This window comes from Stegostoma tigrinum, chromosome 18 (genome assembly GCF_030684315.1).
Source record: "Stegostoma tigrinum isolate sSteTig4 chromosome 18, sSteTig4.hap1, whole genome shotgun sequence".
NCBI lineage: Eukaryota > Metazoa > Chordata > Chondrichthyes > Orectolobiformes > Stegostomatidae > Stegostoma > Stegostoma tigrinum.
In genome coordinates this window covers 40,143,028-40,167,717 of record NC_081371.1, presented here as the reverse complement: position 1 = coordinate 40,167,717, position 24,690 = coordinate 40,143,028, and the positions used below count along the sequence as shown (strand labels likewise).

General features: G+C 39.2%; 1 protein-coding gene across 7 annotated transcripts in view; it reads left to right on the top strand.

The window, feature by feature from the left end:
* Nucleotides 1-6,036: 6,036 nt before the first annotated feature.
* Nucleotides 6,037-24,690, top strand: part of lin7a (lin-7 homolog A (C. elegans)) — a 72,695-nt gene continuing 54,041 nt past the window's right edge. For 2 of the 7 annotated variants that reach the window (XM_059652463.1, XM_059652462.1), the window contains exon 1: nt 6,037-6,322. In XM_059652463.1, the coding sequence (XP_059508446.1) occupies nt 6,286-6,322 (37 nt within the window). In that variant the 5' untranslated portion in view covers nt 6,037-6,285. The remainder of the gene's footprint in view (nt 6,323-24,690) is intronic. The other 5 variants (XM_059652464.1, XM_059652465.1, XM_048548665.2 and 2 more) reach the window with 4 other exon arrangements.

Here is a 24,690-nt window from a genome sequence, read left to right as displayed (position 1 = left end):
AAAGCTTAAAATGCCTAATTAAGGCAAATCAAAGTTGTTAGCCACATAGACGCTACTCCCAGAGAGGCCGTGGCACCTTGTGTACCCTCATATATTTGAGGGTCTAGCAGATGTTAATTAATGGCTTCCAGCATGAGAAAAGTTAAAGTTGACAGCAGCCAAAGTGATGGGCAGCGGGCAAGTGACACCTTTGATATTTGTCCGAGAGTCATACAGCATGGAAACAGACCCTTTGGTCCAACTAGTCCATGCCGAACATAATCCTAAATTAAACTAATCCCACCTGCCTGTTCCTGGTCCATATCCCTTCAAACATTTCCTATTCATGGATGTAAACAAATGTCTTTTAAACATTCATAAATTCAAAGATTCATAAGATGTAAGGGCAGAATTAGGCCATTTGGACCATCCAAGTCTGCTTAGCCACTCAATCATGGATGATATGCTCCTCGCCTCCATTTTTCTGCTTTTTCCCAATAATCATTCAATCCATTACCAATCAAAAATCTGTCAAACTCTTCCATAAATTTACTCACTGTCCCAGCATACACTGCACTTTGGGGTAGTGAATTCCACTGATTCACAACCCTTTGGGAGAAGTAGTTTATCCTCAATTCTGTTTTAAATTTGCTACCCCTTATCCTAAGACTATGACTCCTCTTCCAAGAATGCCCCACAAGAGGAAGCATCCATTCCACAATATTTTATCCATTCCTTCTATCATTTGAACACCTGAATTTTTTCTTCCCTTATTCTGCTAAACTCCTGAGGGTATAGGCTTAAACTCTTCAATCTCTTTTCATACGACAAACAATTCATCTCTGGGATCAATCTACTGAATCTCCTCTGACTACCTCCAATGCCAATATATCATTCCTCAGATAAGGGGACCAAAATTATATGCAGCACTCCAGGTACGGTGTCACCAATGCCTTGCATAATTGCAACAATACTTCCTTAGCTGGTATTCTAATCCTTTAGCTATAAAAGCCAACATTTCATTTGCTTTCTTTATTATCCATTGTACCTGCATGCTAGTTTTCTGTGACTGGTGAACAAGGACTGTCACTGTCTTCTGTCCATCAACCAGTCACCCAACCAAGCTAATAAATTACCCTAAACCCACATGATCCAGCCTGGTGAATTAAAATTTTGTGCAGCTCTTTATGAAGCACCTTCTGGAAGTTCAGATATATTACATCTACAAGATCCCCATTACCCACTTTGCTTGTTACATCTCTAAAGAACTCTAGCAAATTAATCCAACATGATTTGCCCTTCATAAAGCCATGCTAACTCTGATGAATAGTGTTTTGACTTTCCATATGTCCTCATATTGCTTCCTTGTTAGTTGATTCTAAAACTTTGCCATCAACAGATGTTATGTTAAGTGTTCTGTAATTTCCCACATATTGCCTTCCCCCCACCTTTTTGAATAAGCATGTTATATTAGCGTTTTATCCAATCTACTTGAATCTTTCCTGTATCCAGAGAATTTTGGAATATTGTTACCAATGGACCCATTATCTCCATTGCCACTTCCTTTAACACCCTTGGATGCAGGCCAGCAGTCTGGGGGACTTGTCTGTCATCAATCCTGATAGTTTGCTGAGTACCTTTTCCCTACTGATGTTGATTGTTCTAAGAACTACCCTTCCTAGTGTCTTTGACTTGCCTGTTCTAGTAGGAATGGTACTTTTGTCCTCCACCATGAAAAGCCTGTATGGATAGGAACGAGGACTGCCATGAGGATGAGCCGACTGACCACAGCACCATGATGCAGGAAGCCATTCAAGTTGGCGGGAAAGAAGAGAAACGTAGTTGTAATTTGAAGTAGTATAGTTAGGGGTATAGGCAGTGTTCTCTGTGACCAGGATTGAGAATCCCTAAGGTTATGTCACCTACCTGGTACTTGGGGTGGGTGATCTCACATCTGGGCTGCAGAGGAACTTGGAGTGGAAAGGGAAAGATCCAGTTGGTGTGGTCCATGTAGGTAACAATGACGTAGATAAAACTAGGACAGAGGTTCTGCTAAGGGAGTATGAACAGCTAGGAGCTAAATTAAAAAAACAGCCAAAAAGTTAATAATCTTTGGGTTACTACCTGAGCCACGAGCTAATTGGCACAAGGCCAATATGATTAAGCAGGTGAATGTGTGGCTTAAAGATTGGTGTGGGAGAAATGGGTTTGAATTCATGGGACATTGCCACCAATACTAAAGAAGAAGGGACCTGTTCCGATGGGCCGGTCTTTACCCAAATTACGCTGGGACCAGAGTCCTAGTCAATTGCATAACTAGGGCTATTGACAGGGCTTTAAATTAAGCCGGGGGTGGGGGGGCGGGGAGCTCAGTTGTAGGGGAAATTAGAAAACACAAATTAAAGGAGGAGGTAAGAGTGCAGGTTAGCAATGTGGCGGATGGTTACCAGATAATAAAGGTATGGGACAGAATAGGTGATTGTCTTTATGCACCAAGAATTTATAAAAGATTAAGGAAATTTCACAGTAGAACAAATTTAAAAACTTTGTATCTAAATGCACAAAGCGTTTGAAACAAAATTAACGAGTTAATGGCACAAATAGAAGCAAAAGGGTACAATTTGGTTACAGTTACTGAGACATGGTTACAAGGAGACCAGGTCTAGGAATTCAGAGTACTCAACATTTCAGTGGGATAGGCTGAAAGGAAAAGGAGGTGGTGTAGCTTTGATGGTGAAGGAAGGATCAGAGCTATAATGAGAAATAACATAAGCACGGGACATCAAGATGTGGAATCAGTCTGCATTGAAATAAGAAATAGCAAAGGGAAGAACTACTTGGTAGGAGTAATCTATAGGACTCCAAACAATGTTTCAGCAGTGGGGCACAGTATAAATCAGGAAATATTAGAGGCTTGTAAGAAAGGTATGGCAATAATCATGGGTGATTTTAACATACACATAGATTGGAAGAATCAAATTGGCAAAGGTTGCATGGAGGCAGAGTTCATAGAATGTATTAGAGATTGTTTCTTTGAGCAGCATGTTGTGGAACTAACCAGGGAGCAGGCTACTCCATATTTGGTGTTGTGAATTGAGGAGAGATTAATTGATGATATGATAGTTAAGGATCCCCCTAGGGATTGGTGACCATAGTATGATCGAATTAAAAATTCAGTTTGGGGGTGAGAAAGTGCAGTCCCACATTGTAATTGAGCCCACATTCATCACTTCTTCTGGAAGTTCATTCCACATGTGAACCATCGTCCATGTAAAAAATTTACATCTCATGTCTTTTTTAAAGAGTGCAGGGAAGTGGAGTTGAAATGCCCATCAGCTATGATTTAAATGGCGGAGTGGACTTGATGGGCCGAGTGGCCTTACTTCCACTCCTAGGTTTTATGGTCTTATGGTCTTAAATCTCTCTCCTCTCACCTTAAAAATGTGTCCCCTAGTCTTGAAACCCCCCACCTTAGGGAAAAGACACCTACCATTACCTCTATCTAATTCAAGGAAGTGGCCTTGTGAAATATATATTAGGTGCAGAGGGATAAAGTGTGCATCTTGCCTGACAATTGGGTTTGTTCAGATGGAGAAAGACCAAAAGAAGAGCTATTTCACACTGTAATTCTTAGTTCAAAAAGAGGAGAGAAGCTGCTACCTGCAGTCTCAGGGAGTAGCTTCATCAACCTGTTTGCCCTCTACAACCAATGAATTGCTGTCTCCTGTCTGTGTGTTTTCCCTGACTAATTACATTATGGATAATGGGAACTGCAGATGCTGGAGATTCCAAGACAACAAAATGTGAGGCTGGATGAACACAGCAGGCCAAGCAGCATCCCAGGAGCACAAAAGCCGACGCTTCGGGCCCAGACCCTTCATGAAGGGTCTGGGCCCGAAGCGTCGGCTTTTGTGCTCCTGGGATGCTGCTTGGCCTGCTGTGTTCATCCAGCCTCACATTTTGTTGTCTTAATTACATTATGGATTTGATTTAACCCTTTGCTTAATCTTGATTAGCTTTTTAGGGTATTCTGTGAGTCCTAAACTCAACCTTAACATTCAGTAAGCTCATGGCTTTAACCATTAGTCTTGAAAATGGATGGGCAGATTGGAAAGAAGATTGAAAGAATTTAAGGAAGATTTAATGGGACAGATGGATATGAAATTATGTGATAATGCCATACTTTTATTCTTTATTCATTCACAGAACAAGGACAACACTGGTTAGGCAGCATTTATTGCCAACCCCTAATTGCCCAGGGGGCAGTTAAAAGTCAACCCTGTTGCTGTGAGTCTGGAGTCACATGTAGGCCAGGTAAGGATGGCAATTTCCTTCCCTAAAGGATGTTGGCAAACTAGATGGATTTTTCCCAACAACCAACAATGGATTCATGGTCTTCATTAGTTCTTAATTCCAGATATCTAGTGAATTTGAATTCCACTATCTACCATGATAGGATTTGGGCCCCCAAAACATTATCTGGGTCTTTGGATTAACACTCCAGTGATAATACCACTGGCCATTGCCTCCCCTTGATTTGATTGGTTACATTACATTACATTGGGCGATAAAATGTGGTTTGAATTTGCACTCCTGGACTTGAGTACAAAAATGTAGGCTGACATTCCAGTGAAGTCCCAGAAAGTTCTGCACTGTTGAACATGCCTCTCTCAGATTAGAGATTAAACAAGCCCTTTCCCAGTTGGAAATCAAATATCTTAACAATGGCATTATTTTGTGGAGCAAGGAGTTATCCATGGTGTTCAGGCCAATGTCTGTTCCTTAGTGACCATCACAAAGGTAAGTTACCTGGTTGTTATCACAATGTACACTGTAAACCCTGACAAACAGAAATCTGCTGTTTCCAATCAGCAATTACAGTTCAGAAGTATTTCATTCACAGCAAATCACTTTGGGATGTTCAGCGGTCATGAAAGGTGGTGTATAAATGGCAAACTTTAAACATAAGTCAATACATGAGTTTATTTATGACAGAGACGGATAGGTTTGTGATCAGCAAGGGAATCAACAATTACAGGGAGCAGGCAGGAGAATAGTGCTGAGAGACATACTGGCCATGATTGAAATAAAAACCGAAAGAACTGTAGATGCTGTAAATCAGGATCAAAAACAAAGTTGCTGGAAAAGCTCAGTAGGTCTGGCAGCATCTGTGAAGGAAAACGCAGAGTTAAAGTTTCAGGTTCGGTGACCATTCCTCAGAACCTCCCACCAGAGAAGGGTCACCGGACCAGAAGCATTAACTCTTTTTTTTTCTTCACAGATGCTGCCAGACCTGCTGAGCTTTTCCAGCAACTTTGTTTTTGATGGCCATGATTGAAAGATCTTCCCCTATATTTTATAAAACTAAGTTTAGATAAGTTCGATTCTGCCCACTAAAGTGCCTAAGCAATTTGCACTGCAGCTTTAAACAACTATGTGGCAGACCTACCAATTTGTTGCCAAGACGCAATATTATTAAATAATAATCCTTAAAATCAGTGCTGATGTTGCCTTGGAGAACTGCATTAACCAATTGAATAAGGATCTTCGTTGGCCTAGGGGAATGGTATCTGCGTTCTTCAGCGTTGAGTGGACATCTCATGCTTAAAGCCCTCATCTCTAAGAAAGTAGTCATTCCTTTTTTCCCCTACTAGACGTTTTGTTTTATTAAGACATTTGCCTTTATTTATTGCAGATGAAGGGGAGACCTTTTGGTAAATTCACTAAATTTAATATCTGGAAATTAGTATTTCAGATACTTTAGTTCTTCAGTCTCTCAATTCTGCCACAAACTTCAAATTTTGAACTGATTTGAATATCTGAACTTGAGGACAGTAAAGACGGCAGATGCTGGAAGCAAGCGTCAGTAAATGTGGAGCTGAGAAAGCTCAGTAGTCAGACAGCATCCGAAGAGCGGGAAAGGCAACATTTCGGACCGAACTTTCCTGCTCCTCGGATGCTGTCCGGCCAGCTGTGCTTTTCGTTGAACATCTGAACTTGTCTCTGCTGCTGCAAATTTCTAATCTTCCGGGTAATGTTGAAGTGGTAATGGCTGATACTGAACAGCGCGTCTCAGGTCTTTCGCACTTCCATTGCTACTTAGTAATGGTACGTGCCTCGTACAATCCAGCCTGAGTGAGGTGCATTGGAGGTTGGATGTGTGTGTGTGGCTGATGAACGCTGTTTGTCTCTCTCTCTCTCTCTGTGCCCCTCGTGGCTGCAGTGTGAGCCGCATCATTCCAGCCAGTGCTCCCTTTCTCACACTGCCTGCCATCTCACGCCTCCTTTTCTGAAGCTGTTGCAGACATGGCGACAACATTGCAGCCGCTTACGCTGGAAAGAGGTAAGGGAACAGTCGTAATTTATCTGCACAATCCTCCCGAGTGTTTCCTCAATCTGTGACAAAATAAAATTGTAGTTTGGAAGGCTTTTGTGGCTTGAAGTGTGATTGGTCTTTACTTTTGAGTATTTATGTTCCCTGTAGCGTTGATGGACCACAGTGACGGTTTGGAGACAGATTTACTGATGCTGGGGAGCAATTTTTTTTTCCACTGAATGTGTTAAACGCGCAGAAGCCACTGATAGATTACATTTAGCAAGACATTTTCTTTTAACGGCAATTTCCGTTTGCTGTCTGCAAGACTTGAAAAGAAACAGATCAAAGGGAATATATTCTTCGCCCTTCTCCTCTCCTCCCTCCGGACTTGAAGAGATTGCGGCTGATGGAGGACGAAGTCGTCTTTAGGAAATTATCTTGCAGTCGGTTTGTTTGATAACTGGACCGACAGTGAAAATCAGAGGGCTGGGAGGCATCGGCTTTCTCTCTAAATGCGCCCTAGACAGTTCTGTTGCGAAATCATATCCCTGCCACGTTCAGTTGTTAAAATCAAGGTTTTAATATTTAAGCTGCGATTAAATATTTCGCGGAGCTGCTTGTTATATGTAACACTTTCTGTTGCGTGTAAGGAGGAGTGTGTAGTTGCAAGGGTCGGCTGCGTGTATCAACGAGATGGATTAGGGCATATTTGAAATAGCAATTCAGGAACGAGAACAAATAACCATCAGACTTTAATTAGAGATGAAATGAAAAGAGTTCATCTGATTTGCACGCTCTTTGAAGTTGCTATTTTAGATTAGTCTCAAACTGAGAGCCCTGGCGCTCATAACTAGTTACAACTAACAGTAATGACTTGTTCATGTAACACTTCACGTTAATACAATTTTGCACTACAACAGGAACATTGTGAAGTAAAAGTTTCAAGTGGATCCACCGATGTTTGTTTCTTTTCATAGACATTAGATTAAATGACCAAAAGTTTCCTCAAAAGGTAGATTTTAAGGAAGGACCTGATGCAGTTGGAGACTTGTGGACAAGGAATTCCAGCTTTTGGTACCTCAGCAACTCAAGGCAGACATCAATGGTGGAGCATTTAAATTTGGCAAAGCTTGAAGAGGCCAGAATTAGTGAAATGTGGATATGTTGGACCATTATGGGACTCAAGGAAATCAAAGTGGGAGGGAGGGATTATGACATGAAATAATTTAGAAACAAGGGGAAAACAATAATTTCAAGGTGCCAGTTAGCCAAGAGCCGGTGCAAGTCACCAAGGACAGTTTTTGGACAAATGGTACTTGGTGCAACTAAGAATGTGGGCAGAAGATATTTTGATAGAATCAAGTTTAGAGGGTAGAACGTAGGAAGCCAGTCAAGAGTACAATAGAGTAGTGAAGACTAGGTGTGACAAACACACAAGGGATATGGGCAAATGCTAGCAGATGGCATTAGGTTAATTTAGAATATCTGGTCAGCATGGAGGAGTTGAAATGAGGGATCTGTTCTCATGACTTACATATCTATGACTCTACAAATGATGGCCTCAACAGCAGAGAAGGGGCAGTATGTTCAGAATCCAATGATTTTACTGAGGTGGAAATAGGCAGTTATAGTGATGTGAAGCCCCTAAGTGCCAAACATGCAGTTGTTAAAGTTGAGTTTGGGCAATCGGGAGGAAGAAGAATGAGGATGACAAAGGAGCAGAATTTTTGGTGGAGACATAATTGATTCAGTTTTGTAAGTACTTAATGGGAGGAAATTTTTCCTCATCCATTTCTGGATGTCATTCAAGCAGTCTATTAGTGACGAGAAAATGCAACAATTGAGCAAGTTGATAAAGTCACAGGAGGTATGTGGAAACTGGCAATGCTTTTGTGTAATGTTGCCAAAAGACAGGATATAGAGATGAAACAAGGGCCAAAGATTGATCTTGGGATGCCTAACATCCTGGAGCTCAAAGACAAGCCATTGTAAATGATTCTCTGTCAATAACTAGACAGATAGGAATGAAAGCAGTTGAGTGCAGACCCAACCATCTTGATGACTTTAGAGAGGCATTGGAAAGGATTTGTAGTCAACTATGCCTGAGTTTGCAGAGAAGTGGAGAAGAATGAGGGATATTTTACTTTTGTCTCAGACCTGCATGATGATATTTGTGACTTTGATAGGAGTAATATTGGCACACTGCTGGGAAGAATTGATTTGAGGAATTTAAACATGAAGTTCTGGAAGAGATGTGCACATTTGGGAGATGAACTAAAAGAAAGAGAATCATTTAACAATGTCAGCTAACATGAGTAAAGAATTTGAGATGGGTTACAATTTACTGGAAGTAGGGTTGAGGGAAGAAGAGCTTCATGTGAGTAAGTGGAGGAGAAGCAAATTGATAAGAAACTAAAAACAGATTCAAATTTGGGAGGGGGACATTTGACGGAGTTTCGTCAGATGGGCTGGGGAAGGATTGGCAGTAGCAGATTAACTTAATTTCAGTGACAAGGAAGTCCGCAAATTCCACATACACATGGGTAAGACTGGAAGAAATAGGGCTTTCACAAGTTTGTTTGTGGAAGAACAAAGAAGTTGTGGTTTATCTTTGCACTCTGCAATAGATGATGGTGGTTTATATGGCCCAGCCAGATCTGGCAGTGAATGAATGTAATGAGAGAAAACCTTTTGCGCACAATGAGTGGGTCAGGACTGGAATACACTGCCTGGAATTGTGGTGAAAACAGGTTTGGTTGAGCCATAATGGATCAATGTGAAACAGTGTAGGAAGGCACACTGTACAAAGGCAGAAAAATGCACTAAGCCATGTTATTTGGAGAGCTGGTGCCGATATGATGGATTGAATGACCTCCTTCTGTGCTATAACATTTGTGATTCTGATTTTTGTTACTACAGTGGGTAGCTCAAGTCAGAAAAGTGCCTGTTTCATGGGTAAAAAGCCTCCTGAATATTGTAAACAGCACTTGGGAGAGGCAAAATGGAGAATGCAGGCAGTCGTTGACGCGTCTGAATGAAACAGACTGGGGGTTTATCAACCACATCAATTCTGAGGATTTGGTCCAGTGGTGTTATGTAACTTCAAGTTGTTCAGCCCTGATTCCTAGCACCTCTTCACCCTTTTGACCCCATAGTCATTCCTGTGACCCCTTACCACCCCCACATCACTTTATTGCCAATTTAGGCTATTCAATCCACCGACTCGACATGACAATGTATGACCTCCTTTCAGCTTGTATCCCATCCTTTCCCCCCAAGACCCTTTAAATGTCACATTGATAAATGACAACTCACCCAGGAACCACCATATGTAAACTTCAAGCCATGTGGCAGTGAAATAAAATAAAATTCTAAAATTTGAATACAGACTCGAATAAAACTCAAATACAGAATAAATTCGTGACAGGCATTATCTTCAGAAAAAACAGACAATGAAAGCCCATTAAGAGTATTTTATACATTTTAAGTGCTTCATCTTTAGCATAAATAAACTTCTATTCGTAACCCATGTCAAAGATGGCTAATCGTTTAATCTGCTCATTAGCTTGTCAATGAAATTGTGAACTCAAACTCCCTGATAGATCACCATAGTTTTTGGAAAATGGCCATGCATTCATAAAAGGATCTTATGGAAATGTTAATGAACAATTATTGAAACTGGTAGAAGAGGTGTTATACAAACTAGCCCCTGAAACAATGTAATTCTGTAGATTTGTTTTTAATAATTACTGATGCCTTCAGCCTGTTTTTTAATTTGTTATCTTCAAAAGTTTGGGAATTTAAACAATTTCAGGTCATGATAGTTAAATAGACTCCCCTTGTAAACACTTAAAAGAGTGTTTTGACCTTTACAGCAGACAAAATAGGATCTTTTTGAGCTCCACATTGAGTTCAAATCCCAATGCTCATTTCAGGTTTCTCTTCTGTGTGAATCATGCCCCAAACCCTCTACCTACAGGCAAAAATTGGATTGCTTAGAAATTGGGATTTGTGTTTGGACCTTGCCCATCATTTTCGTGGCCTGCACAGTCTGCCCTATATACACTTCACTTCAGCTCTGATCAAGAGTCATCTAGACTTGAAATGTTAGCTTGCATTTTCATGATGGATGCTGCCTAACCTGCTGTGATCTTGAGCATTCGTTGTTTTCAGTATACATTCCAGCATCTGTAGTAATTTCCTCCTCCATGAAAATCTGGGCCTTTGCCTGTTTTCGGAGAGGTCATTTTCTCAACTTATCCTGCCATCTTTAAGTACTTGTATGTATACATAACCTTTCTTTATTCCCTTCAAAATTGTCCCATTTAGTTAAAATTCAGCATTAGTATTAGCACAAACAATTATTAAAGATGACTTAAATCCTTTAGACTCCCCTCAATCAACAGTACAGTGTAAAAACACGTGTGCCATTTCCATTTGAGTGAAAATACTGAAGGTGGCTCTTCATTAAAAAATAGTTCTATGTTTCAATCTCAGCCTAGAACAGTACAACACAAGGCAAGTCCTGCCCTGTACACTTTCCTTTGGTCATGCAGAGGTAAATATACTACGTAGATCAGTATAAAAACATGATCAGGAGCTGATATGGATTTTGCATACTTATAATTGTATGTTTAACAATAAAAGCCCAGTTATGCTGATTAATTTTACATTGCACAAGTGAATTTTTTTAACCAGTCAGTTTAAATTAAATTGTATCGTGCACAATAAGTATTTAAGTGAATGTTATCAGATTTTTAAGTGGTGTTTTTGCTGTATGGTATAATGTATACAAAAGCTAATGACTATCATTCCATGAATCTTGCTGTTGTTCAGAATCTTACTCAGTTAATCACCTTAAGGACAGTCTCTCATAACCATTCTTGACCTTGTTTGAGCAGACCTGCAGGATATCTCTCCATCTATACTAATTAATCTCAAGTGACACCACTCCAACAATGATACCTCCTGTTAAGCTGAGTAATAAGAGATCCAAAATCTGAGTCTGTTGTCATTAGTACCATTAGCTATACATTTATGCACCTTTTTTTGATGAAGCTCCTAGACATTATTCATCAGTTATTGACGTGAGTTATACCAGTTGACAGAATTTATAAACATTATGAATCTTGCCCTTTAGTTCTGTTTTGAGACTTGTGTATTCTGAAAATTTGCCCCCTGGTTTTGGCTCAGTCCAGATCAAATAGTTCCATCAGCAGTGTCAAATCCCATTGAAGACATGAAATGCTGGAGAATATACCTCACATACCTAGAATGGGTAGTCAGCTAAGTAAGAGATTAAGAATATTTGCCTGTTTGCTGATGGCTTCCTGCTTTTGATTTTTAAAAAAAATCTAACAAATTTGTTTTGTATCATTTTGAAATATAGTAAAAATTTCAGATGAACATATTTAAAGATATAGTTGTTGTAAATCTGCACTTGGATTGTTCAGTAAAGGTCAGTTGTAATTAATAAATTTAGTCATGGACTGGAAAACTATCTAACCTTCTGTTAATGAAGACAGGTCAATTGCATATGTGGTGAGATCAGATATCCAATAAGTACCATCGTGAGGGTTTAGAGTTCAGCTCAAGAGATCACTATGTTTATAGGGCAGATGGAGTATGAAACTTGTTTATGGAGGTTTCAGTGGCACCTAATGCTAAATTCCAAAATAGAACACCATATTTCTGAGATGGTCTCACCAATGACCTGCACAAGGTTTTTATTTAATCAAATTCTGATAAAATGCAACCTTACATTTGATTTACTATGTTACTAGCAATTTCATACTGCTATAAAAATGCTTTTTATTTGATACTACTTGGAGCAATTATGTTTTTCAAGATTGTGAGAAAAGGAATTTATTTCAACTTTCACTGGACGAGAGAGGAGAGATCTTCAGCACAAATACCAGTTTTTCCTAGCTGCTATCGTTTCAGCTGAAGCGTCACTTGTTCAAAACATTAACTGTCTTCTCCCTGCAGATGCTGTCAGATCTGCTGAATTTCTGCAGCAACTTCCATTTTTGTTTCAGACTCTCGAACATTCTTTATCCTTCGTTCATCAGAAATAACCCATTGGCCAAAGTGTTTTTTTCTTCAGGAAGCCAGTCTCTGCAGATAATGTTTATTTGCTCTCCCTCTTTTTCCTTGAGTGAATGTACCTGTGGGGATTTTTAGAGGGATAAGTAATTGTACTTCTTTATTACAATGTGTTAACCAATTATTACAACTTCACTAAATACATTTTAACTTGGTTGTTAGATCTTGCTGATTAAAGCCTGATACAAGAAATTTAATTGGTCATTTTAGTAACTGGGGGGAAAAACATTTTATGCTGTGACCTGAGTAATGGGACTAGAACAATAGAGCAATTTCCAGGCTCAGTTGTACAATATTAACTAGAGAATTTCAGCGAATAAATAACACACACTCATTATTACTCATTAGAGAATTCCCATTCAGTGTGTTCACTGCTTCATATTTTTCAGGGATGTATTCCCTTGTTTATTGTTCATCCAGTGTGTCACAGCTGCATTTGCTAAATGCACAAATAACACAAAGGTAGCCAACTATTCCTTTGTGTAGTTATTTTAACCAAACTTGATTTGATGTACATTTATGATACACCTTCGGGCAGGTGGAGCTTGAATCTAAGCCTTCTAACTATACCCTTTATGCTTATGCTTCGTATCAGTCTTCCCAAGGTTATTTTCCTTTTTAGCAAGATCTTGTCAACAATATTCAAAAAACAAGAAAGTGCACTGCTTAACGAAACATTAAGCATGTGGACTACTGAAGCTTTTGCCAGAAATCATTTTTATGGGCTGAGGATGACTGCCATGGGAACAACGAGTTCTTCAAGGCCCTGAATACTTTGTTAAGTATGCTAAGCTGCATAGAATTAAATATGGTAAATATTTCCAAGTCCTCTGTGTTTTGGAGAAAGAATTTTAGCATTTAAGTATTAAACTATTGAATTATAATTCTTCAAACTTTTTAACAAAATGACCAAAACTTAAAAGTGGTTGGATTTGAGTATCATTATGTAACAATGGACTATATGATGAATCAACCTGAAGTAATGTTGTTAATTTAGGTTGCCTAAGGTAAAGTTTTAAAAAGGGGCTGGGGTGGAAAATTGAGGAAAATTTAATGGCAAGAGAGAAATATAGAATCATAGAGCACAGAAGAATCGCTTCGACCTGTCAAGTTTGTACTGTCAAAAATATACTACTACCTACTCTAGGCCTATTACCTTGAATGTTATAGACAGTAGACAATAGGTGCTGGAGGAGGCCATTCGGCCCTTCGAGCCAGCACCACCATTCATTATGATCATGGCTGATCATCCACAATCAGTATCCTGTACCTGCCTTATCCCCATAACCCTTGATTCCACTATCTTTAAGAGCTCTATCTATCTTTTTCTTGAAAGTATCCAGAGAGTTGGCCTCCACTGCCTCTGGGGCAGAGCATTCCATATATCCACCACTCTCTGGGTGAAGAAGTTTTTCCTCAACTCTGTTCTAAATGGCCTACCCCTTATTTTTAAACTGTGTCCTCTGGTTCTGGACTCACCCATCAGCGGAAACATGCATCCTGCCTCCAGAGTGTCCAATCCCTTAATAGTCTTATACGCCTCAATCAGATCCCCTCTCATCCTTCTAAACTCCAGTGCCCAGTCTCTCCAATCTTTCAACATATGATAGTCCAGCCATTCCGGGAATTGACTTCGTGAACCTACGCTGCACTCCCTCAATAGCAAGAATGTCCTTCCTCAAATTGGGAGACCAAAACTGCACACAATACTCCAGGTGCGGTCTCACCAGGGCCCTGTACAGCTACAGAAGGACCTCTTTGCCCCTATACTCAATTCCTCTTGTTATGAAGGCCAGCATGCTATTAGCTTTCTTCACTACCTGCTGTACCTGCATGCTTGCTTTCATTTACTGATATACAAGAACACCTAGATCTCGTTGTACTTCCCCTTGACCTAACTTGACTCCATTGAGATAGTAATTTGCCTTTCTGTTCTTGCCACCAAAGTGTATAACTGCACATTTATCCATATTAAACTGCATCTGCCGTGCATCCGTCCACTCACCTAGCCTGTCCAAGCCACCCTGTATTCTCATAACATCCTCCTCACATTTCACACTGCCACCCAACTTTGTGTCATCAGCAAATTTGCTAATATTATTTTTAATGACTTCGTCTATATCATTAATATATATCGTAAACAGCTGAGGTCCCAGCACCGAACCTTGTGGTACCCCACTGGTCACTGCCTGCCATTCCAAAAGGGACCTGTTTATCACTACTGTTTGCTTCCTGTCAGCCAGCCAATTTTCAATCCAACTCAGTATTTTGCCCCTAATACCATGTGCCCTAATTTTGTTCACCAATCTCCTATGCAGGACTTTATCAAAGGCTTTCTGAAAGTCCAGGTACACTACATCCACTGGTTCTCCCTTATCCATCTTCATAGATACATGCTCAAAAAATTCCAGAAGATTAGTCAAGCACGATTTCCCCTTCGTAAATCCATGCTGACTCTGATCTATTCTGTTACTGCTGTCCAAATGAGTCATAATTTCATCTTTTATAATTGACTCCAGCATCTTTCCCACCCCTGATGTCAGGCTAACCGGTCTATAATTTCCTGTTTTCTCTCTCCCTCCTTTCTTGAAAAGTGGGACAACATTTGCCACATTCCAATCCGCAGGAACTGATCCTGAATCTACAGAACCTTGGAAAATAATTACCAATGCGTCCACAATTTCTAGAGCCACCTCCTTAAGTACCCTGGGATGCAGACCATCAGGTCCCAGGGACTTATCAGCCTTCAGACCCAACAGTCTATCCAACGCCATTTCCTCCTTAATATAAATACCCTTCAGTTCATCCATTACTCTAGGTCCTTCAGCCACTATTGCATCTGAGAGATTGCTTGTGTCTTCCCTCGTGAAGACAGATCCAAAGTACCTATTCAACTCTTCTGCCATTTCCTTGTTCCCCATAATAAATTCGCCTGTTTCTGACTTCAAGGGCGCAATTTTAGTCTTAATCTTTTTTTTCTTTTCACATACCTAAAAAAGCTTTTACTATCCTCCTTTATATTTTTGGCCAGTTTTCCTTCATACCTCATTTTTTTCTCTGTGTATTGCCTTTTTATTATCCGCTGTTGCTCTTTAAAAGCTTCCCAGTCCTCTGGCTTCCCACTCATCTTTGCTATGTTATACTTCTCTTTTATCTTTATACAGTCCTTAACTTCCCTCATCAGCCACGGCCACCCCTTCCTCCCCTTAGGATCTTTCTTCCTCTTTGGAATGAACTGATCCTGCACCTTCTGCATTATATCCAGAAATACCTGCCATTGTTGGTCCACTGCCATCCCTGCGAGGGTATTGTACCACTGAACTTTGGCCAGCTCCTCCCTCATAGCTCCATAGTTCCCTTTATCCCCTTTAGGAGACTGCACGTGCTCATGCAAGTATGTTTTAAAGATTTGAGGTTTCCCACCTCGACTAGCCTCCCAGGCAGTGCTTTACAGACCCCCACCGTCCTCCTTGAAGGAGTTGACAGTGATGGTTTGTGACTGCGCACTTTAGGTCAACCATGCGCATGGTTCTTTGGTAGTTTTGGTGCATGAGTTTTTGATTTTAATTATTTTCACATTCTTTCTTTGGCCGTTATAGTTAACCTGTGTTTTAACATGGAAGACAGTAGTTGAAAACTGCTTTTTGTACACCTCTTGCTGGTATAATTACCAAATGAAGAAACTTATGGATTCGATGAGCTATTGCACAAACAATTAGGCTTGTGATAATTGTACAGTTTTGCCTCTGTTCTGTGTCCCATGCTGCCACAACTATGTAATTATATCCATTAGAATAAGTAATTTCTTCACATATTGATTGCAGCAAAATTAGCTGTTATCTATTGGAATGACAGTTTCACTATTGTAGAAGCCTGACCACCCCTGGTCAATGGAGAAGTAAATTAAAACGGTTATCCTGCTACAGATTTCGTTATGAGTGTTTCTGCTTGATAACACATTAAGTGTAGTTAATGGTGTATTAAAATGAATTTATTAAATAGGTTCATTTGAGTGTTTCTGTCATTGTACTTGTCATAATTTAAAAATAAAACAATGTTGCGTTTGGAAACGTGATGTCTGTTATCGTGTTTTTAAAAAAAATACACTGATCACCATTCTTTGAATATTAACAGAGATTTTTGCCAAGCTTGTGGGTCGACGGTTGTAAATATTTAGAGGTTTTGAAACCTAACTTGTCTGATTATTGACTGGAGGTTTTTTGATTATTTTAGTAATCAGTCAAAAATTTGACAACAATATTCAAGCAGTTAACATCAAAAGGGGAAGTGTGAAAGCTGGCATTGGCAATCAGTGCAAGTTATAGTAAATGCATTGTTTGCCAGGAATTAAAACTCTTTAGTCACGAAATCTCACAAGTCTTATGGCCTAGAAGCAGGCCATTCAGCCCAGCATGTTGTTCTCGCTTGTGAAATGACCTTCATTATCGAGTGCCAATTCCCTGCTTTCTCCCCAAATCCTTGTACAGTACTTGTATCCAAACAAGTGTCTCATGTGATTTAGAATAACTCAGTTGAGTCTACCCAACCATACTTCCAGGCAGAGCATTCAATAAGCTGTCAAGTTGCTGAGTGAAAAAAATATTTTCCCTACTTCACTGTTGCTTCGTCTGTGGGTTGTTTTAAATCTGTGCCCTGTTGTTGTACCTTTTACGAGCAGGAGCAGTTTCTTCCTATCTGTAATTTGGAAAACCTCCAGCAGATTTCCTCTTCACCTTCTGTCCAAGGAAATCAGCCCCAACTTTTCAATCTATCTACATAACTGAAATTTCTCATCTCTGGAACCATTCTTCTAAACCACTTTACATCCTCTCTAAGGTGTTCACAACGTTTCTGTAATATGTAGAACTGTACACAGTTTTCTAGCTGAAGTCTAGCAGGTGTTTTGTAGTGCAACAAGTTCAGCAACACCTCCTTACACCTTTATTCTGTCTCTATTAATAAAGTTGATATTGTATACTTTATTTACTCTCTACCTGTCTAGCCACTTTGAATGATCTGTACACATACACACATGCCCTTCTGCTTCTGTCTTCCCCTTAAAGTTGTACTCACTATTTTATATTGTCTTTCAATGTTCTTCCAACCATAGCGTTTGATTGGATAAGGTGTCACATCAAAGCTAATCACAGAAAGTAAAATCTCATGGTTTATCAGTAACATTAGCATGGATAAAAATTTGGCTTGCTAACAGGAATCAGGCAGTAGGAATTAGTGTTTTTTTTCAGGATGACAGACGGTGCCAGAGGCGTAGATGCTAAGGCTTTAACTTTTACAATTTATATGAATGGTTTAGATGAAGGGATCAAAGGTATGTAGCTTAAATTAGTTTGACTCAAAGGTGGGAAAGTGAGTTGTGAAGGCATAAGGAGCCTACAAAGGAATATAGGTAGGTTTAGTGAGTGGCAAATGGGTCATAATATTGGAAAGCATACAATTTTCCATTTTGGCAGAAGGAATAAAAATAATGTTATCTACATGCTGAGAGGTTGCAGGGAGATTTGGGTGCCCTAGTGCAGGAATTACAGGAAGTTAGTATGCACTGACAGCAATAAATCAGGAAAGGTAATAAAAATGTTATGCAAGTGGAATTGAATGTGAGTAGAGGGGCTATGTTTCAGCCCTACAGGGCTTTGGTGAGACTGCATCTGAAGTACTCTGTATAGTACAAGCCATTTTTACAGAAGGACGTTAGTGCATTGGAATCAGGTCAGAGAAAGTTTACTAAACCAATACCTGGAATGAATGGATTGCCTTATGAAGAAAGGATAGACCTGTATCCCTGTAGTGGTTAGAAGAGTCAGAGATTACTTCATTGAAACATACAAGATCCTGAGGCAACTGGACCGAGTAAATGTTGAAAAAATGTTTCAAAGGGAGAGCCTATGACTAGGGGCTATATCTAAGTGAAAGCAGCCATTTAAATTGAGGAGAAACATTTTTTCTGAGGATTAAGCCTTTGAAATACCCTTCCACAAAAGGTAGTGGATACAGAATCTTTAAATATTTTTAAGGCAGATGTAGATAGAGTCTTGAATACCAAAGGGATGAAAGATTACTGGGGATATGCAGGAATGTAGAGTTGAGGTTAAAATCAGATCAGCCATGACTTTATTGAAGGCAAAGCAGGCTTGAAGGGCTGAGTGACCTACTTTTGTTTCTTATTGTGCTCCTACCATCAAACCATTAAAAATATACCTAAGACTGAAATTGACCTGCCTCAAACTTTTCTTTTATGTTTAATGGACAGTTATCACACAACAACATCATATTTACATCTTTCCAAGTGTTTCAGTGCTTGTCTGTTTTCTGGATAACAGTGCAGCAAACCTTGTGGAGCAGCAGGGTAACTCAGACAACTGTTGTATTAATTATGTGTTAATTATGACTGAGAGGTGATACTGCTGATTTCAAATGCAATGTTTGCAACAAATAAAATATCAAAAATCTAATTTTTCTAGATGCTGAATGTGATTGTTGCCTTCATTCTATCTCTAATCCGTAATTTCTACATTCACAACAATGGTAACTGGACTTGTGTATGCTCTGTGCACCTACACCTGAAATGCCAAATCATTGTCCACTGCTTTATGAAACTTCATATGTCAATCTGTATTTGGAATTTGTTTTTGAAGAATCACTTTCTTTGAGGCTGTTGATCAGCTTTTGTAATTTTTAGAATAATACTGCAATTAAAATTTATTTATTTGCAATAAGGTTAATTTCATGAGAGTTTATTGGAAATATAAAATGGACTGCAGAACTATTTAGTATGGTGACTTTATTTCCCATGATAATGATGAATTTGAGGAAAGTGCCATTTTTATTGTTGAAATGCACCTCAATTGGTATTTAAGTTTAGTTGTTTCCTTTGATCCAGGGCTAAACATTGATTCCTTTTGGAGTCCAGATCAGCACATTTCCTTTCTTGAGTTCTTGAGCAGTTATGGAGCCAGAGTTCCTCTGCCTGTGGAAATCATTTTGTACTTCCTTACCTCAGTCCATGATTGACTTCAAATTGGAGATATTCAGCCGTGATCTACATGGATTTAATTTTGTTGCATTTTGTCCAATTTCTGAGTTGGTGTAGTAGTTGTTTATTTGCTACATTGCTCGCTGCATAAGGGAAACCAGGAGATGTGACTTCTCCTCAACTTGGTAAAGGCAAGTAATCTGGAAAGCAGAACGTGACTAGTTTGTAGATGGCATCGGCTAACACTGATAGTACTGCAAACTTTGTAACAGATTTAATGCAGGAAGCTACAGCCTTAATAATTTATCTGAAATAATGAGCAAATTAATTGAGTAAATTATCTGCAGTAATGAGGATTACTTGTATATTGTCTTGTAATCAGCAATCAGCCGAAGTTTAGAAAGGTTAAGCTTTACCTAACAAATCACACTGTATTTACCCAGTACAATGACATGCCCAAGAAAACTTTACAATGTGTACCAAAACTTCCAGAAGGCCTTTGACCAAGTTCCTTGCAGAAGGCTGCAAATTGTCATCAATTCAAGGTAAAACTTAAAAATGGACATCCTGGATGAAGTAAACTGCTATGATATTACAGCTGGGTGTAACACCAAGAGGTGTGTCATTTGAATTGCCGCATGTGTGTGTAGTGACAAGAAGTGCCTTTTGGTGCTGTCCCATAGAATAAAAAAACTTGCATTAACTATCACTGAGCAAAGCGGTAATAGGAAAGCTGGCAAATATTCAATATAGTACAGTTCCAACAGATTTCCTTGAAATATGATTTATGTGCAATCCTGACAAATACATGGTTTCATTATTCATGCATCTCAAAATAGCAATGAATTCAACATAGAAATAAGACAACCTGTCCAGGATCATTTGTTACATTCAAACCTGAAATTTTTAATGCTAACTGAACTATCAGTTGGAATCAATAGTTTGCTTAAACACAAAATTAAATTCTATTTTAATACAAGGCTGCCTATAATTATTTGATGTTGTAAATTATAATTTGAATATTAATATAATATTAATAAACTTCCTGCATTAAATCTGTTACAAAGTTTGCGGTACTATCAGTGTTAGCTGATGCCATCTTTTAAATTTGTTCAATGACCATTACATTTGTCAGTTTTTTGTATAGGATCTTACAATTTACAGGAAGAATTCTAATTTATTTCAGTAGAATAATTTGAATAACGGGTGGCTTTGTTAGTTTGGTGTGGTATTAGCATAATACAAAGAGAAGACCCAAATTCAGGAAACCAAGATGTAGAAGAGTTTGAGTAGAAAGAAACTAAGTTTGGTAATAATAAGAAGTTACATGTAGGAGTGGTATACAGTCCACCCCTAATAGTAGGATGGAGTATGCTGGAAATAATAATGCAAACTTGGCAGAAAGGCACAGCAGTAATCATACAGAATTTTAATCAGTGCACTGACGAGATAGATGAGCAAACTAGATGAGGAGTTCAAAGAACAAAGAACAAAGAAAATTACAGCACAGGAACAGGCCCTCCAGCCCCCCAAGCCTGCACTGACCCAGATCCTCTATCTAAACCTGTTGCCTATTTTCCAAGATAACAATAGTGTAGAGCTGGATGAACACAGCAAGCCAAGCAGCATCAGAGGAGCAGGTAGGCTGACATTTCGGACCTAGACCCTTCTTCAGAAAATTCTGAAATTTCTGAAGAAGGGCCGAGGTCTGATATGTCAGCCTTCCTGCTCCTCTGATGCTGCTTGGCTTGCTGTGTTCATCCAGCTCTACACCTTGTTATCTCAGATTCTCCAGCAGCTGCAGTTCCTGCTATCTTTGAGCCTATTTTCCAAGAATCTGTATCCCTCTGCTCCCTGCCCGGTCTAGATACACGTTAAATGACGCTATCGTGCCCGCCTCTACCACCTTCACTGGCAACACGTTCCAGGCACCCATCACCCTCTGTGTAAAGAACTTTCTGTGCATGTCTCACTTAGACTTTTCCCCTCTCACCTTGTAATCGTGATCCTGAGTAATTGAGTCCCTCAATCTAGGAAAAAGCTTCTTACTATCCACCCTCTCTATACCTCTCATGATAGCGAGTTTTGAGAAGATTTGTAGCTCAGGTTGAGGTTCTGGATGTGAGTTTGCTCGCTGAGCTGGAAGGTTGGTTTTCAGACGTTTCGTCACCATTCTAGGTAACATCATCAGTGAGCCTCCGACGAAGCGCTGGTGTTATGTCCCGCTTTCTATTTATCTGGTTAGGTTTCCTTGGGTTGGTGAAGCTAGCCACCAGGATACATGAACATCAACTAGCCACAAAACGACATGACCCACTATCACTCGTATCCTTACATACAGATAAGGAAGGACACCACTTTGAGTGAGACAACACATCCATCCTAGGACAAGCCAAACAGATACATGCACGAGAATTCCTAGAAGCATGGCATTCCAACCGGAATTCCATCAACAAACACATTGACTTGGAGCCAATCTACCATCCCCTGAGAAAAAGAAACAGGAAATGACATCACCAACCCAAGGAAACCTAACCAGATAAATAGAAAGCGGGACATAACACCAGCGCTTCGTCGGAGGCTCACTGATGATGTTACCTAGAATGGTGACGAAACGTCTGAAAACTAACCTTCCAGCTCAGCGAGCAAACTCACACCCAGAACCTCTCATGATTTTGTAGTCCTCAATCAGGTCCCCCCCAGCCTTCGTCTTTCTAATGTAAATAATGTTTTATAAAATGTTCATAAAATGTTTTCTTATTGGAATAGCATATTTTGGAACTGAGCGAAGAACAGGCATTACCAGGCCTGGTATTATGCAATGACATGATAATTAATTAATCTCATCAATTAAGCTACCTCTAGGTCGCAGCAAGCATATGATCAAATTTTACCTTTGTTTGAGATTGAGAGAAGTGGGTCTGAAAGGGCAATAATGAGAGTATGAAAGTGGAGCAGGCTAAGGTGAATTGGCAAATTATATTAAAAGGTAAGTCACCAGAGATACAATGTCAGACATTTAAGGGAATACTTTAGAATACAATGAATAGAAACATTCCAATGAAATGGACTCATCTTCTGTGGTTAACCTAGAATTGTTAAAGATAGTGCCAAACTAAAAGAAAAAGTCCTGCTATTGCAAGGCAAGGTGGCAAACAGCAGACTGGGTGGAATTGTTTTTCCAGAAAAAGACACAGAATGACTAAAAGTATTTAATGAGGGAAAATTAGTTTACAATAGAAAGCTAGCCAGACATAGACTGTAAGATTTTCTATTTTTTTTAAATGTTAAGGCCGTGAGCATTGGTCCTATTGTCAACGAGTTTGGAGAATTAATCATGGAAACTGAAGAAGCGCCAGATAAATTGAGCAGAATTTTTGCCCCAGTCTTCATGATAGAGGATATAAGAGACATCCCAGAAGCAACCACAAATCAGGAAATGAAAGCATGGAAGACCTCAGGAAAATTGCAATAGTCAGAGAAGTGGTACTAGAGTTGCAATCTAACAAGTTGTGATGGATTTCAGCCCCAGGTCTTAAGAGGTCTCAAGTAAGGTTGTTGACATATTAACTTACCTGATTTCTAGGAAGGTCCCATTTGATTGGAAAATAGTAAATCTAGCACCATTAGTTTATACAGCGACAATAAAGCGGGAACTACAGGCCAATTAGGTTCACAACTGTTATAGGAAAAGTGTTAGAAACTATTAGCAAAGAAGTTATTGCAGGACCTTTGGAGAATTTCAAGGTAATCAGGCAGTGTCAACGTGATTTGATCACAAAGTGCCTACGGAACTCTCTTCCTAAAAAGGCAAGCACAGTCTGAATATTTTTAAGACAGAGATAGGTAGATTCTTGGTAAGCAAAGGCATTAAAAAATATCAGTAGTGGGCAGCAAAGTAGATTAGCATTTACAGTTAGATCAATGGTCTTATTAACTGACAGGGCAGGCTGGAGGGACTGAGTGGGGGATTCCTGATCCTTGTTTGAATTTAAGAAAAAAGTAAATCAAGACTGACTGAGAAAGGAAGTGTAGATATATATAAAAAAACTGCATTAATTATTTAAACGATCAAAATCATCTTAAAAACCCTTGTCATCTGAAATGCCTTAATGAATCTACAGTATTTACTTGTGGCGCCATATGGTTCAGGCAGGTTTCAAAGTCCATAGTTTTAAGATATATCTTGCATAAAGGTAATTGTGAGGTTATCATTGTCCTACTTTCTAATTAGACAGAGAAGATCAGTGGTGAATTTAACCTGAAGGTCACCACACCTCAGGCAAGAGGTGAAGTTGAGAAGGTGGGGCATTCATAGTAACTTTAGCCAGTGCAGGAATTGAATCTGTGCTGTTGGCTTCACTCTACATCATGAACCAATCATCCAACCAACTGTGCTAACCAACCCCCATGCATTAGGAAGGTTGGGCATCATTGATTTTCTGACAACATTTTGGCACAATATGCGTGTATACAGTTTATATATTTTGCTTGCTTTTATTTGGGGGATGGCAGTGAAAATGATGGAATTGAAATGAGCCTTGGTATGTGATGTCAACTCAGACAAATCATGTAGGAACATGAGTAAATTATGGATGAAGGATGCCAATTATCTCATAGTTCGTCGATCTGGGAATAAATCTAGAGTGTCAAGTTTTGAGATCAGTTAGTTCTTAAAGGAAGTTAGGATGTTTACTTTCTAGTTGTTGATTACTGTTTGGACAACTTCCAGCAAATCACCAGCCATTCTAAAAATGCTTAGTTTATGTGTTCACATTTTGGGTTGTGCTTTTCCTTTTAGAAATTTCAGCACTGCGTGGATTCTATGCTTATACTAAATGGCAAAAAATATTTTTTGTGAAGTGGATTGTGTAGCATCTCGCTTAAGTTAAATCTGTTGGTTAAATAGCTTTTCAGCACAGAAGCTATTTACTTTCCATGAAAGTTTGCCATTTTAAAAAGGTAAGAATTTTGTCTGTTTTAGTTTGGGATTTTAATTCAACGATAAAAGTTGCTTTCATATAGTGCCATTCATATTTTTAAAGATTCAGAGCACTTCACAGCCATGTTCGATGAGATTCTTTGACATTGAGCTACACAAAGGTGTTGGATCAGATGACTTAAAGCTTGGTCAAAGATCCAAACCTTGGATTGATTAAACATATTAAAGGAGATATGTGAGGTATAGAGTTGGTGAGCTTTAAGCAGAGAGATTGGCAATAAATATGTAGAAAAGAGATCTTGTTGCAGCTCTATAAAACTTTGGTTAGACCGCACTTGGAATACTGTGTCCAGTTCT